The sequence below is a fragment of the Oncorhynchus nerka genome, linkage group LG6 (genome assembly GCF_034236695.1).
Source record: "Oncorhynchus nerka isolate Pitt River linkage group LG6, Oner_Uvic_2.0, whole genome shotgun sequence".
In the NCBI taxonomy this organism is placed as follows: Eukaryota; Metazoa; Chordata; class Actinopteri; order Salmoniformes; family Salmonidae; genus Oncorhynchus; species Oncorhynchus nerka.
Genome location: NC_088401.1, coordinates 27458874 through 27474326, shown reverse-complemented (window position 1 = coordinate 27474326; position 15453 = coordinate 27458874). Strand labels below are relative to the sequence as shown.

Genomic DNA, 15453 nt, shown 5'->3' with positions numbered 1-15453 from the left:
AGACTGTAAACTCTCCTTCCAGACTCACATTAAGCATCTCCAATCCAAAATTCAATCTAGAATCGGCTTCCTATTTCGCAACAAAGCATCCTTCACGCATGCATGCTGCCAAACATACCCTCGCAAAACTGACCATCCTACGGATACTCGAATTCGGCGATGTCATCTATAAAATAGCCTCCAACACTCTACTCAACAAATCGGATGCTGTCTACCACAGTGCCATTCGTTTCGTCACCCATATACCACCCCCCATTGCGGCCTGTATGCTCTTGTTGGCTGGCCCTCGCTTCATACTCGTCGCCAAACCCACTGGCTCCAGGTCATCTACAAGTCTCTGCTAGGTAAAGCCCTGCCTTATCTCAGCTCACTGGTCACCATAGCAGCACCCACCTGTAGCACCCGCAGGTATATCTCACTGATCACTCCCAAAGCCAATTCATCCTTTGCCCGCCTTTCCTTCCAGTTCACTGCTGCCAATGACTGGAACGAACTGCAAAAATCATTGAAGCTGGAGACCCATATCTCCCTCACTAGCTTTAAGCACCAGCTGTCAGAGCAGCTCACAGATTACTGTACCTGTAACATAGCCCATCCAATTACCTCATCCCCATACTGTATTTATTTATTTATTTTGCTCTTTGCACCCCATTATCTCTACTTGCACATTCATCTTCTGCACATCTACCATTCCAGTGTCTAATTGCTATATTGTAATTACTTCGCCACCATGGCCTATTTATTGCCTTACCTCCCTTATCCTACCTCATTTGCACTCACTGTATATAGATGTTTCTTTTTTCTACTGTATTATTGACTGTATGTTTGTTTATTCCATGTGTAACTCTGTGTTGTTGTATGTGCCGAACTGATGTGCTTGATCTTGGCCAGGTCGCAATTGTAAATGAGAAATTGTTCTCAACTAGCCTACCTGGTTAAATAAAGATGAATAAAAATATAAATAATTATATACTAAGTACTGTAGTATTTTGTATGTGTGATCATAAAAGCAATGGCCTAAAACGTGATTCCCAATAAGCTGAAAGACATGAACACAACAGTCTCTCCAAACAGATCTACATTAGGGGCTTTCTACTAGTGCTAACAGATAAAGAGGGAGGTTTGCAGCTCGGTTTAATTTGGAGCCTGGCGGGGGAGCCAGGCATGGTGAAATCACACCCAGCCCCAGAGCCAACTGGCTGGCCCACTCCCCTCAGAGCAGAGCTGAAGGAAGACTGCCGTGGGCCCAGACACAGCTGTTGAGTGGTGTCTTTGACACAGGGCTGTGCTCTCACTCTCCCTTTCCCGCTTGCTTTTATTTAGTTATTGAACCTTTATTTAACGAGGCAAGTCAGTTAAGAACAAATTCTTATTTACAATGATGGCCTACCAAAAGGCCTCCTGCGGGGACAAGGGCTGGGATTACAAATAAATAACTAAATAAAATATAGGACAAAAACCCACATCACGACAAGAGACAACACTACATTAAGAGAGACCTAAGACAACAACATAGCAAGGCAGCAGCACATGACATCACACAACAACATGGTAGCAACGCATAACATTGTACAAACATTGGGCACCGACAACAGCACAAAGGGCAAGGTAGAGACAACAATACATCACGCAAAGCAGCTACAACTATCAGCAAGAGTGTCCATGATTGAGTCTTTGAATGAAGAGTGTCATAAAACTGTCCAGTTTGAGTGTTTGTTGCAGCTCGTACAGAGTGCAGTGATGTGTACTATAAGGAGCATTGGTGGCAAATCTGATGGCCGAATGGTAAAGAACACCTAGCCGCTCGAGAGCACCCTTACCTTCCAATCTATAAATGATGTCTCCGTAATCTAGCATGGGCAGGATGGTCATCTGAACCAGGGTTAGTTTGGCAGCTGGGGTGAAAGAGGAGCGATTACGATAGAGGAAACCAAGTCTAGATTTAACTTTAGCCTGCAACTTTGATATGTGCTGAGAGAAGGACAGTGTACAGTCTAGTCATACTCCCAAGTACTTATATGAGGTGACTACCTCAAGCTCTAAACCCACAGAGGTAGTAATCACACCTGTGGGGAGAGGGGCATACTTCTTACCAAAACACATGACCTTTGTTTTGGAGGTGTTCAGAACAAAGTTAAGGGTAGAGAAAGCTTGTTAGACACTAAGGAAGCTTTGTTATTGAGCATTTAACACAAAATTCGGGGAAGGGACAGCTGAATATAAGACTGTATCATCTGCATATAAATGGATGAGAGAGCTTCCTACTGCCTGAGCTATGTTGTTGATGTAAATTGAGAAGAGCGTGTGGCCTAGGATCAAGCCTTGGGGTACTCTCTTGGTGACAGGCAGTGGCTGAGACAGCAGATTTTCTGACTTTATACACTGCACTCTTTGAGAGGGGTAGTTAGCAAACCAGGCCAAAAAACCTTCAGAGACACCGGCCCACAAGAATGGAATGGTCTACCCTATCAAAATAGTTGGCGAAGTCAATAAAAATAGCAGGACAACATTGCTTAGAATCAAGGTCTATGGTGACATCCTTGAGAACCTTTAAATTTGAAGTGACACATCCATCATCTGAGCGGGAACCAGATTGCATACCAGATAGAATACTATAGACATCAGGAAAGCCAATCAATTGATTATTGAAAGGTTTTTCCAACACTTTTGATAAACAGGACAAAATAGAAATAGGCCTATAACAGTTAGGATCAGCTTGATCTCCCCCTTTAAATAAAGGACAACCCGTGGCTGTCCTGACCCAGATGGATTTTTGGGGTTAAGTTTCAGGAGCTCCTTTAGCACCTCGGACTCAGTGACTGCCTGCAGGGAGAAACTTTGTAGCGGGGCAGGGGAAAAAGAGGGAGAAGCATAGGGGACAGTTGCATTAGAAGGGGTGGGAGATGAGGAAATGTTGGAAGGGCAACGAGCCATGGCTGAGTCAAATAGGAATCCTGACTTAATGAAGTGGTGATTAACGAGCTTCTTGTCAGTAACAACCACACCATCAACTTTAAGGTACATGGGCGGCTGTGAGGAGGAGGGTTTATTCTCCAGGTCTTTAACCGTTTTCCAGAACGTCTTGGGGTTAGACCCACAGAGAGAGAACTGCTCCCTAAAGTAACTAACTTTGGCCATCTGGATAGCCTGAGTCCACTTATTTCTCATTTGCCTAAACGAGAGCCAGTCAACCTGAGTATGCGTGTGCCGAGCCTTTCACCAAATCCAATTCTTGAGGTGGAGTAACTCTGCAAGATCACAGTTGAACCAGGGGCCGAACCTGTTTATTTCTCATTTTTTTAATGGGGGTGTGTTTGTTAACGATCCCACTGAAAATATCAAAAAAGAAGGTCCAAGCGTCTTCCACAGAAAGGAAGGATCAAGCGGATTCTATACCATTTTACAGAAGCCAGTTCATGAAGGAAGGCGTGCTCATTAAAGTTTTTTTTAGCAAGCGTCTATGACAAATCAGGGCAGGTTGTTTCACTGAGCAGCCATTACGAACACAGGCTGTAAAACAGTGATCACTAAGGTCATTACAGAAAATACCAGACTGATACCCAACAGGATTATTTGTGAGGATAACATCAAGAAGAGTAGCCTTTTCTGAGAGTTTGGAGTCATACCTAGTGGGATTGGTAATAATCTGAGAAAGATTTAGGGAGTCCCATTGCTTTAGGACTTGGTCAGGTGGTTTAAGCATGTCCCAGTTTAGGTCACCTAGCAGGACACATTCAGACTTAGTGTAAAGGGGCCAGGAGAGAGCTTAGGGCAGTTAGGGTACATGCCAGTGCTGATGGAGGACGGTAGCACCCAGCAACAGTCAACAAAGAGCTATTTGAAACTTTAATACTTAAAACCAGCAAATCAAATTGTTTGGAGACAGACTTGGTGGAGACAACCAAGCACTGAAGGTGGTCCTTGGTAAAGATTGCCACTCCCCCACCTTTGGAAGATTCGTCTTTCCAAAAAAAAGGTTATCACCAGAAGAGTTAACATCAGTATTCAAAACACTCTTCCTTATCCATGTCTCAGTAATGACCAAACCAAACTTTCAATTCATCCATTTTAGGTAATAAGCTTCTAGTGTTAACGTGCAGAAAACCCAAGCTTTTACGAGAGCAGAAATCAGTGAAGCAGATATCAGAGCACAAGTCAGAATTGGGGCTAGCAACAGTAGATGGGCCAGGGTGTACATGCACATTTCCAGGTATTATCAACAGTAATACAATCAAGGCACGACATAGGACAGGGATAGAGAGCTCTGCAGTGCTGATTTATGACATCTGAATGTGCATCAGATCATATTGTACAGCAATTTCATCAGGTAACATGAATACAAAGCCGGCGAGAGGTGGTTAGAATGGGCTGGAAGGCCACAAGTCTGTCTAACCAATAGAGAGTCAGAGTCCCGAGTGTGGGGACAAACAGTTGGGTAAAGAAAGTTCGTAGTCAACGAAGCATGTAGGAGTCGTGAGGCAAATAGCAAAATGCACAATATTTTTTTTTTAACATAATGACTTGGGGCTAGCCATTGTAAGATCAGAGTCACTCGCCCCAACAGTGCCTGTGTGCTGGAGGCGAGCGAAAGCTCGGGAGAGAGGGGTGGGGGAAGTGTAATGGGGGTACATGTACCAGACAGGGAGACAACCAGGGCAGACGGTGAACAGATCGCCAGGTGGAATCCAGGTGTCACACCCACTTGGGAGAAGCTTTTATTTCTGGAGGCAAATGCCAGTGAATGGTCTCTGAACAGCAGGAGGGGGCTTCAAGGCCTCTGGATTTGGGTGGGGTAGCCTGCCATTTGTTAGGCTCAAGGGCTTTGATACAACTTCAATTAGCACTGACGTGTGAAGCGAGAGGTATCTCTTTGTCCTAGCAAGCTTGGTAGCCTTAGCATTCAGCCCTTATAAAGTAAAATATATACATCTATTTTGATTCTTGGCTTTTAAAAGTAAAAAAAAAAAATGCTTCAGACTAAGCATTACTCACTCAGTGCCAGGTTGGATGGTGTTTTCAGGTTTCTGTTTGTTTGCTGTATAGTTTGAGAATAATAATCCTTGGGTGTAGGAAGCATTCCAGGTAATTCCATCCAAAATCAGGTTGTAGGTTTTGAGTTGTGATTTGGAGTGAAGATGATGTTGTTTATGGTAGCATACTGTATATGTCCCTGCCAAAGAAATCCAAGTTTGTCTACTCTAAATCTCTCTTTTCTTTTGGAAAAACATGCTGAAAAATGTGGGAGCTCATCTGCTCATGCATGACCTCTCCCCTCTCTCCCTGGTGTAGAGTATGTTTTGCTCTCTTTAAGTCACACTACAGGATGTTTAACCCAAGAGATCGCACCACTTTTATTTTTTTATCTACACAGGAGGGTGAGCGAGTCAGAGGGGGAAAAGAGAGGAAAGTAAATATGGAAATAAAAAAAGGGATATACATTTCATTCAATATTTCAGGAGCCGAAGGGAAGAGTTGGAGAAAATATATCCTGTAACACTCCCTTCCCCTCCCCTCTCCTCTCCTTCCTCCGTTCTTGTTTTTCCTGGAGTAGTGACCTCTATGGCCAATGCATCTAGAATCATGCTATCAAATGCCACTGGCACAGGACACACTCACAGGAAACTCCACTGCACTGCACTGCACTGGCTGTTCCACAAGCAACGCAAGGTTCGATACTATGATCAAAACAGTAGTATTTGCGACCGTTTGACTTGGCAATGCGACAGAGTGATTTTTTTTCTACCTGGACACGTTAATTGTGAACCAAAAACTATCTTTTTACATTTTTTCCTTTTCATGATTTATTCAAACAGTAATGTGCAATTGGCCGAAAATAAACCAACTTTCTGAAGAGGAAACAATGGCACGGGATTGCCTGTGTGTGCAGTGCGAATAAGGCCTATACGGTCAGGTCCATAAATATTTGGACATTGACAAAGTTATTATTTTAGGTATCTAGCACAGCTAGGTAGCATGTTAGAGTTGAAATTATAAACATTTGATGGTATTTACATTCCCCCCCCCCCTTAAAGGAACCAAAAGTAATTGGACAATTGGCAGCTGGTCCATAGCCAGGTGTGTGTTATTCCCTCATTAGTTATTTTACAAGTAAGCAGATAAAAGGTCTAGAGTTGATTTCAAGCATGGCATTTGCATTTGGAATCTGTTGCTGTTAACCCTCAAAATGAAGTCCAAAGAGCTGTAACTGCCAGTGAAGCAAGCCATCATTAGAGCTAACAAAAACATTTGGTGTGGCCAAATCAACTATTTGGTACGTTCTTAAAACAAATGCACTGGTGAGCTCAGGAACACCAAAAGGCCCGGGAGACCACAGAAAAAAACTGTGGTGGATGACAGAAGAATTCTTTCCCTCGTGAAGGAAAAAACGCTTCACAACAGTTGGGCCAGATCAAGAACACCCTCCAGAAGGTAGGCGTATCTGTGTCAAAGTAAACAATCAAGAGAAGACTTCACCAGAGTAAATACATAGGGTTTACCACAAGATGTAAACCATTGACAAGCCTCACAAACAGAAAGACCAGGTTAGAGTTTGCCAAAAAACAAAGCCTGTACAGTTCTGGAACAACATCCTATGGACAAATGAGACAAAGATTAACTTGTACCAGAATGATGGGAAGAGAAGAGTATGGAGAAGGGAAGGAACTGCTCACCGTATTCTTAAATCGGCAGACTCAATAGCCTTGGTTTCTCTAACGACTCCTTCGCCTGGTTCACTAAGTACTTCTCAGATAGAGTTCAGTATGTCAAATCGGAGGGCCTGTTGTCCGGACCTCTGGCAGTCTCTACAGGGGTGCCACAGGGTTCAATTCTCGGGCCGACTCTTTTCTCTGTATATATATCAATGATGTCGCTCTTGCTGCGGGTGATTATTTGATCCACCTCTACGCAGATGACACCATTCTGTATACATCTGGCCATTTTTTGGACACTGTATTAACTAACCTCCAGATGAGGAGGATCAACGCCATATAACACTCCTTCCGTGGCCTCCAACTGCTCTTAAATGCTAGGAAAACGAAATGCATGCTCTTCAACCGATAGCTGCCTGCACCCGCCCGCCCGACTAGCATCAATACTCTGGACGCATAGAATATGTGGACAACTATAAACACCTAGGTGTCTGGCTAGACTATAAACTCTCCTTCAAAGCTCACATTAAGCATCTCCAATCCAAAGTTAAATCTAGAATCAGCTTCCTATTTCGCAACAAAGCCTCCTACACTCATGCTGCCAAACTTACTCTTGTAAAACAGACTATCCTACCGATCCTTGACTTCAGAGATGTAATTTACAAATTAGCCTCCAACACTCTACTCAGCAAATTGGATGCAGTCTATCACAGTGCCATCTGTTTTGTCACCAAAGCCCAATATACTACCCAACACTGCGACCTGTATGCTCTCCTTGGCTGGTCCTCACTACATATTCGTTGCCAAACCCACTGGCTCCAGGTCATCTATGAGTCTTTGCTAGGTATATCTCCGCCTTATCTCAGCTCACTGGTCACCATAGCAACACCCACCCGTAGCACACGCTCCAGCAGGTATATTTCACTGGTCATCCCCAAAGCCAACACCTCTTTTGGCCGCATTTCCTTCCAGTTCTCTGCTGCTGCCAATGACTGGAACGAATTGCAATAATCACTAAAGTTGGAGACTTATCTCCCTCACTAACTAGCGGTCAGAGCAGCTTACCAAACGCCACAGCTGTACACAGCCCATCTGTAAATAGCCCATCCAACCATCTACCTACCTCATCCCCATATGTTTTTATGCTCTTTTGCACACCAGTATTTCTAATTGCACATCCCTGTCGACACATATCACTCCAGTGTAAATTGCTAAATTGTAATTACTTTGCCACTATTGGCCTATTTATTGCCTTACCTCCTTACTTCATTTGCACACACTGTATACAGATTTTTCTATTGTGTTATTGACTGTACGTTTGTTTATCCCATGTGTAACTCTGTGTTGTTGTTTTTGTTGCACTGCTTTGCTTTATCCTGGCCAGGTCGCAGTTGTAAATGAGAACTTGTTCTCAACTGGCCTACCTGGTTAAATAAAGGTGAAATAAATAAATGATCTGAAGCATACAACCTCCTCTGTGAAGCATGGTGGAGGTAGCGTTATGGCTTGGCAGTGTATGGCTGCCAATGGAACTACTTCCCTTGTATTTATTGATGATGGGACTGCTGACAAAAGCAGCAGGATGAATTCTGAAGTGTTTAGGGCTATTTTATCTCCTTTAGATTCAGCCAAATGCTTCAAAACTCATTGGACGGCGCTTCACAGTGCAGATGGACAATGACCCGAAGCATACTGCTAAAGCAATGCAATACTTTTTAAGGAAAAGTGGAATGTTCTGCAATGACCAAGTCAATCACATGACTTGAATCCAACAAGCAGGAACTGAAGACAGCTGCAGTAAAGGCCTGGCAGAGCATCACTAGGGAAGAAACCCAGCATCTGGTGATGTCTATGGGTTCCAGACTTCAGGCAGCCATAGACTACAATGGATTTGTAACTAAGTATAAAAACTCACAATTTAATTTATGATTGTTAGTTTGTCCAATTACTTTGAGCCCCTAAAAATGGTGGTGGTGGGGGCTATGTACAGTGGGGCAAAAAAGTATTTAGTCAGCCACCAATTGTGCAAGTTCTCCCATTTAAAAAGATGAGGCCTGTAGTTTTTATCATAGGTACACTTCAACTATGACAGACAAAATGAGAAGAAAAAATCCAGAAAAATCACATTGTAGGATTTTTTATGAATTTATTTGCAAATTATGGTGGAAAATAATTATTTGGTCACCTACAAACAAGCAAGATTTCTGGCTCTCACAGACCTGTAACTTCTTCTTTAAGAGGCTCCTCTGTCCTCCACTCGTCACCTGTATTAATGGCACCTGTTTGAACTTGTTATCAGTATAAAAGACACCTGTCCACAACCTCAAACAGTCACACTCCAAACTCCACTATGGCCAAGACCAAAGAGCTGTCAAAGGACACCAGAAACAAAATTGTAGACCTGCACCAGGCTGGGAAGACTGAATCTGCAATAGGTAAGCAGCTTGGTTTGAAGAAATCAACTGTGGGAGCAATTATTTGGAAATGGAAGACATACAAGACCAATGATAATCTCCCTCGATCTGGGGCTCCACGCAAGATCTCACACCGTGGGGTCAAAATGATCACAAGAACTATGTGCAAAAATCCCAGAACCACACAGGGGGGACCTAGTGAATGACCTGCAGAGAGCTGGGACCAAAGTAACAAAGCCTACCATCAGTAACACACTACGCCGCCAGGGACTCAAATCCTGCAGTGCCAGACGTGTCCCCCTGCTTAAGCCAGTACATGTCCAGGCCCGTCTGAAGTTTGCTAGAGAGCATTTGGATGATCCAGAAGAAGATTGGGAGAATGTCATATGGTCAGATGAAACCAAAATAGAACTTTTTGGTAAAAACTCAACTCGTCGTGTTTGGAGGTCAAAGAATGCTGAGTTGCATCCAAAGAACACCATACCTACTGTGAAGCATGGGGGTGGAAACATCATGCTTTGGGGCTGTTTTTCTGCAAAGAGACCAGGACGACTGACCCGTGTAAAGGAAAGAATGGATGGGGCCATGTATCGTGAGATTTTGAGTGAAAACCTCCTTCCATCAGCAAGGGCATTGAAGATGAAACGTGGCTGGGTCTTTCAGCATGACAATGATCCCAAACACACCGCCCGGGCAACGAAGGAGGGGCTTCGTAAGAAGCATTTCAAGGTCCTGGAGTGGCCTAGCCAGTCTCCAGATCTCAACCCCATAGAAAATCTTTGGAGGGAGTTGAAAGTCCGTGTTGCCCAGCAACAGCCCCAAAACATCACTGCTCTAGAGGAGATCTGCATGGAGGAATGGGCCAAAATACCAGCAACAGTGTGTGAAAACCTTGTGAAGACTTACAGAAAACGTTTGACCTCCGTCATTGCCAACAAAGGGTATATAACAAAGTATTGAGATAAACTTGTTATTGACCAAATACTTATTTTCCACCATAATTTGCAAATAAATTCATAAAAAAATCCTACAATGTGATTTTCTGGATTTTCCCCCTCATTTTGTCTGTCATAGTTGAAGTGTACCTATGATGAAAATTACAGGCCTCTCTCATATTTTTAAGTGGGAGAACTTGCACAATTGGTGGCTGACTAAATACTTTTTTTTTTACCCACTGTATAAAAAATGGTTTTAATTCCTACACGGTTCATACAAAAATTGACACAACCCTTAAATTAAAGATGAAAGTCTACACTTAAAGCACATCTTGATTGTTTCCTTTCAAATGTGGCGGCATACAGAGCCAAAATGATGCAAATTGTGTGACTGTCCAAATACTTATGGACATGACTGCATGTCTACCACTTTGTGTAGCTGTTAGCAATGCTAATGATAGCCTAACCATCTTCGGGTCAATGGAAATGCAATTAAAAGTGAACTACAAAGTAGCCTGTGCCTACCTGGCAGAATCACAGTGGTGGAAAAAGTACGTAATTGTCATACTTGAGTAAAAGTAAAGATACCTAGAAAATGACTGTCATCCAGCAAAATGTGTGTGAATTGGACCATTTTCTTGTCCTGCTAAGCATTCTAAATGTAACGTGTACTTTTGGGTGTCAGGGAAAATCTATGGAGTAAAAAGTACATTATTTTCTTTAGGAATGTAGTTCTTTAGGAAGTAAAAGGTCAAAAATATAAATAGTAAAGTACAGATACCCCAAAAAAACTACTTAAGTAGTACTTTAAAGTCATTTTTACTTAAATGGATCAGACAATGTCGTTTTTATTGATCTGTTTGTCAGTGTCAGCAGAATAGGCTACCCTGTAATTTAGTCATATTAAAAAAGATTATGCTAATGTCTCCAGTCATATAGTGTAGTAGAATTGAATTAAATGTGTTTATCAAAGGCCAAGAAACATATCTACATGCTCAAGCATGCATTGAACAGTGATTGAGTTATATATGTTATTAGCCTAAATTGTGACTATCCAATATACTCATCACATTAGCAAATTTTACAGAAGTCTGCAAATGCGCTAATGCAAATGTGGTGATCCTTTATCATAAAGGTGCATTTTTATGGTGAAAATGTTCTTCCCCAAACTTGAAACTCACGCTAGTCAAACTATGGCTACAGAAACACAGCTAGTCAAACAACAGTATGGCTGTTAAAGGGTACACCTGAAAACCTCTTTGGGCTAGGGAGCAGTACTTTGACGTCCGGATGAAAAGTGTGCCCAAAGTAAACCCAAAGTAAACTGCCTGTTACTCAGGCCCAGAAGCTAGGATATACATATAATTGGTAGATTTAGATAGAAAACACTCTAGTTTCTAAAACTGTTAAAATAATGTCTGAGTATAACATAACTAATAAGGCAGGCAAAACCCCGAGGACAAACCATCCACAAAAAAAAAGTTCCGCCTACCACTGTTTCCAATGGCTGTCATGTTTATTATGAGGCGAAATCCTCCCAGATTACAGTTCCTAGGGCTTCCACTAGATGTCAACAGTCTTTCATTTTAGTCTAGAATTTGTAGTTTTTCTATGTGGCTCACATTTTGGCTGTAGTGTTTTCATGCGTGTGGATGAGAGCGCGTTCTTTGTTGTTTATCTCCGGTAATGAACATACTATTCTCTGTCTTAAATTTTATCATTTATTTACGTATTATGGCACCTTAGGTTTGATTATAAATGTTGTTTGACTTGTTTGGATAAGTTTATTGGTAACGTTTGGGATTAATTTTGTATGCATTTTGAATCCGCATTTTGGTGGATTATTGGATGAAGCGCGCCAGCTAAACTGAGTTTTTGGGGATATAAAGAAGGACATTATCGAACAAAATGACTATTTGTGATGTAGATGGGACCTTTTGGAGGGCCAACAGAAAAAGATCTCCAAAAGGTAGGGCATTTATTATATCGCTATTTCTGACTTTCGTGGCGCACCTGCCTGGTTGAAAAATGTTTTTCATGCTTTTGTATGCGGGACGCTGTCCTCAGATAATCGCATGGTGTGCTTTTGCCGTAAATCCTTTTTGAAATCTGACAGCGGCAGGATTAACAAGAAGTTAAGCTTTATTTTGATGTATGACACTTGTATTTTCATGAATGTTAAATATTTATATCTCTGTAATTTGATTTTCGCGCTCTGCAGTTTCACAGGATATTGTCGAGGTGGGTCGCTAGTGGAACGCCTGCGCCAGAAAGGTTAAAGGGTAACTACAGAAAACAAAATCTAAATTTCTCAGTTTTTTTTTCCAGACCTCAAATTATTCCCTGATGTGATTTAAGCATTGTTGTAGACATAGATGAAAAAAATATAGTTTTCTAAAATTCTACCCTCTAGAGGATTTAGCAGAAAATAACACATGGCACTTTGAAATCTGCAATTCACTTTCTTTTCTTTGCTGTAAATCTATAAAAATCAACGTAAGAACACAAGAGCATGCTAATAAAAAAAAATGGCTAGTCATGATTAGCCTGGTTCCGTATGGAATGCAGGCACATTATGGGACACAGGCCAGGTCATTATAAATGATCATGTTTTTTTTTTTATGAGACAATTGGTGCGACCAAATCATTGGTAGCATTAGTGGGACCAGTGGAAAAGGTAAGTTTAATACACTGCAATGACTGGGAACATACCACAAAATTGTATTCCCTGTCTGTCCTCCTCCGTAAGATCCCCTTCAACACGATCTTCTCTACATGCACGGCTGTGAGGAGAGGGGGAAGAGGATTAGCACATACTGTACAGTCTTATTGGAACTGCTTCACAGTAATAATAGTTTAAATATATGGGGCTGTGCATACAGTCGTCATTTTGTTCCCAATTGACTGTGAGGGATTTGTAACACTGTGGGGGTGGGTGTGTGTGTATACACTTGTGTGTTTTTCACTGGCTTACCTTCCCTTTGGGCCCTTCTGCTGGGGGGTGTCTGGCTGGCGTGGCGAGCCTGTGCCTGCGTCCTCTCACCCAGACTGGCCTTGATGGTGACTGCTGCTGGGCCATGCTCCTCTGCTTTCTGGGCCTTGTTGTGCTGTCGGAACACAAAGGGACTAGTGAGTAGAAAGCTTTCAACATCACAGCTGTACTCGGGAATTTAAGATGACATCCCACACAGCAAGGTCACCAAGATGAATCAAACTATCAAGCTCCCAGAACATCTGTCAGGTGTGAGCGAACGGCTATCTGGTCGAATACTAAAATGTTGCCGCCTGTGCCCTTGTTGCAGTGGTGCTTTTGTCCGTCAGGGACCCATGTTGTTCATAAGCTGGTCTTTGAACACTTGCATAGGGGATGAGACATACAGCAGCCAGCCCTCCACCACACACTCACACAGCTTGGGTTGCAAAGGGTTGGAAACTTTCCGGAATGTTTCCATGGGAAGTTAAGCCCGGGAATTTTGGGAATTTTGCTTAAATTCATTACATTTACATTTAAGTCATTTAGCAGACGCTCTTATCCAGAGCGACTTACAAATTGATCAAAAAAAGTTAGCTTATAACAATGAACCCTTTTTGTGGGATACACAAGGCAATTCTAGGTCTTGTGGCATATTTTGGTTGAACTGTCCCCAATTCAATGGAATTGCAACCTTCTGCATGCACAGTGCATGCTTCCATCACATGTGCAGCTGATTCTCAAGATCTTGCACACTAATGAGATGCTATTGAGCCCACACCACTACACTGTCTGAGCCAAGGACTACACGCTATCTGGTAAGTTTTGATTACAATACTGGGTGGGGTGAATATATTTTATGACATACATGATTTTTTGTTAACTAGTAAATAGTATCCTACAGCAAAGTGTTTTTAAATAATTTCTAACTTGTTAACAATTTCTGCTAGTTTTAGCCTGCTATAACTGAGGAGTGTTAATTCACCTGTTTCCATACAGGTTTCATTTTAAAACATTTATCTTACAAAGGAGTTGTTTAATCTAACTGCTTAACTATTTATCTGTACATGGAATTGTATCTGATGTGTGGAGACATTTCACTGCAGCGAAGCTGTGCACATTTGCAAATACTGTCCCAAATCATATGTGAAGAATGCAACAAAGATGCAGAATCATCTGGCCAAGTACATAAAGTTCCCTCAGCGCTCACAACAAGCAACCTCTGACAAAAGTCTCTCCACTTCTACTCAAGGTGAAAATGATGAATCAGACACCTTATCGATAGCAACAGCTCATGGTCCTTCTGGAATCAGAAGTTTTTTTGACTCAATGGAGGAACATAGAGAAATGCTGATGAATGTCTTGCTCGAGCTGTATATGTAACTGGTTCACCTCGGGTGCTCAAAGGCAATGTGTATTGGAAGAGATTTCTGAATGTTCTTCGCCCAGCATACACCCCTCCAACCAGACATGCTTAATCTACTAATTTGCTGGATGCAGAGTTCAACATAGTTCAAGTGAAGGTCAAGCAAATCATAGAGAAAGCAGAGTGTATTGCAATCATCTTTAATGGGTGGTCAAATGTTCGTGGGCAAAGAATAATTCAATTCATAATCTCCACCCCTCAACCAGTATTCTACAAGAGCACAGACACAAGGGACAACAGACACACCGGTCTCTACATTTCAGGTGAGCTGAAGGCAGTCATCAATGACCTTGGACCACAGCAGGTATTTGCACTGGTGAAAGACAATGCTGCGAACATGAAGGCTGCTTGGTCTAAAGTGGAGGAGTCCTACCCTCACATCACATCCATTGGCTGTGCTGCTCATGCATTGAATCTGCTCCTCAAGGACATCATGGCACGGAAAACAATGGATACCCTCTACAAGAGAGCCAAGGAAATGCTTAGGTATGCGAAGGGTCATCAAGTTATAGCAGCAATCTACCTCACCAAGCAAAGTGAGAAGAATAAGAGCACCACATTGAAGCGTCCCAGCAACACCCGTCGAGGTGGTGTTGTCATCATGTTTGACAGTCTCCTGGAGGGGAAGGAGTCTCCAAGAAATGGCCATATCACAGTCTGTCGAGAGGATCCTCCTGGATGATATATTTTGGGAGAGAGTGGTAAACCTGAAACTCCTGAAACCTATAGCAGTAGACATTGTACGGATTGATGGAGACAATGCCATCCTGTCTGATGTTCAGTCTCTGCTTGCAAATGTAAGAGAAGAAATCCGTACTGCCTTGCCCACTTCATTGTTGCTCCAAGCAGAGGAAACTACAGTTCTGAAATGCATCAAAAGCGTGAAGACTTCTGCCTGAAACCCTTACATGTCACAGTGTACTTATTGGACCCCAAGTATGCTGGCAAGAGCATCCTGTCTGGTGCAGAGATCAACAAGGCCTATGGTGTCATCACTACCGTGTCTTGCCACCTTGGTCTGGATGAGGGCAAGGTTCTTGGCAGTCTGGCAAAGTAC

General features: G+C 42.5%; 1 protein-coding gene across 7 annotated transcripts in view; it reads right to left on the bottom strand.

Moving 5' to 3' along the window:
• Positions 1-15453, bottom strand: part of LOC115130259 (zinc finger CCHC domain-containing protein 2-like) — a 73743-nt gene that overhangs the window by 43634 nt on the left and 14656 nt on the right. For all 7 annotated transcript variants that reach the window (XR_010464074.1, XM_065019450.1, XM_065019453.1 and 4 more), the window contains exons 2-3: positions 12974-13106; positions 12712-12782 (exon numbers count right to left, since the gene is read on the bottom strand). Coding sequence is in view for 6 of the 7 variants with exons in the window: in XM_065019450.1 (XP_064875522.1) it covers positions 12712-12782; positions 12974-13106 (204 nt within the window). In the remaining variant the exon portion in view is untranslated. The remainder of the gene's footprint in view (positions 1-12711; positions 12783-12973; positions 13107-15453) is intronic.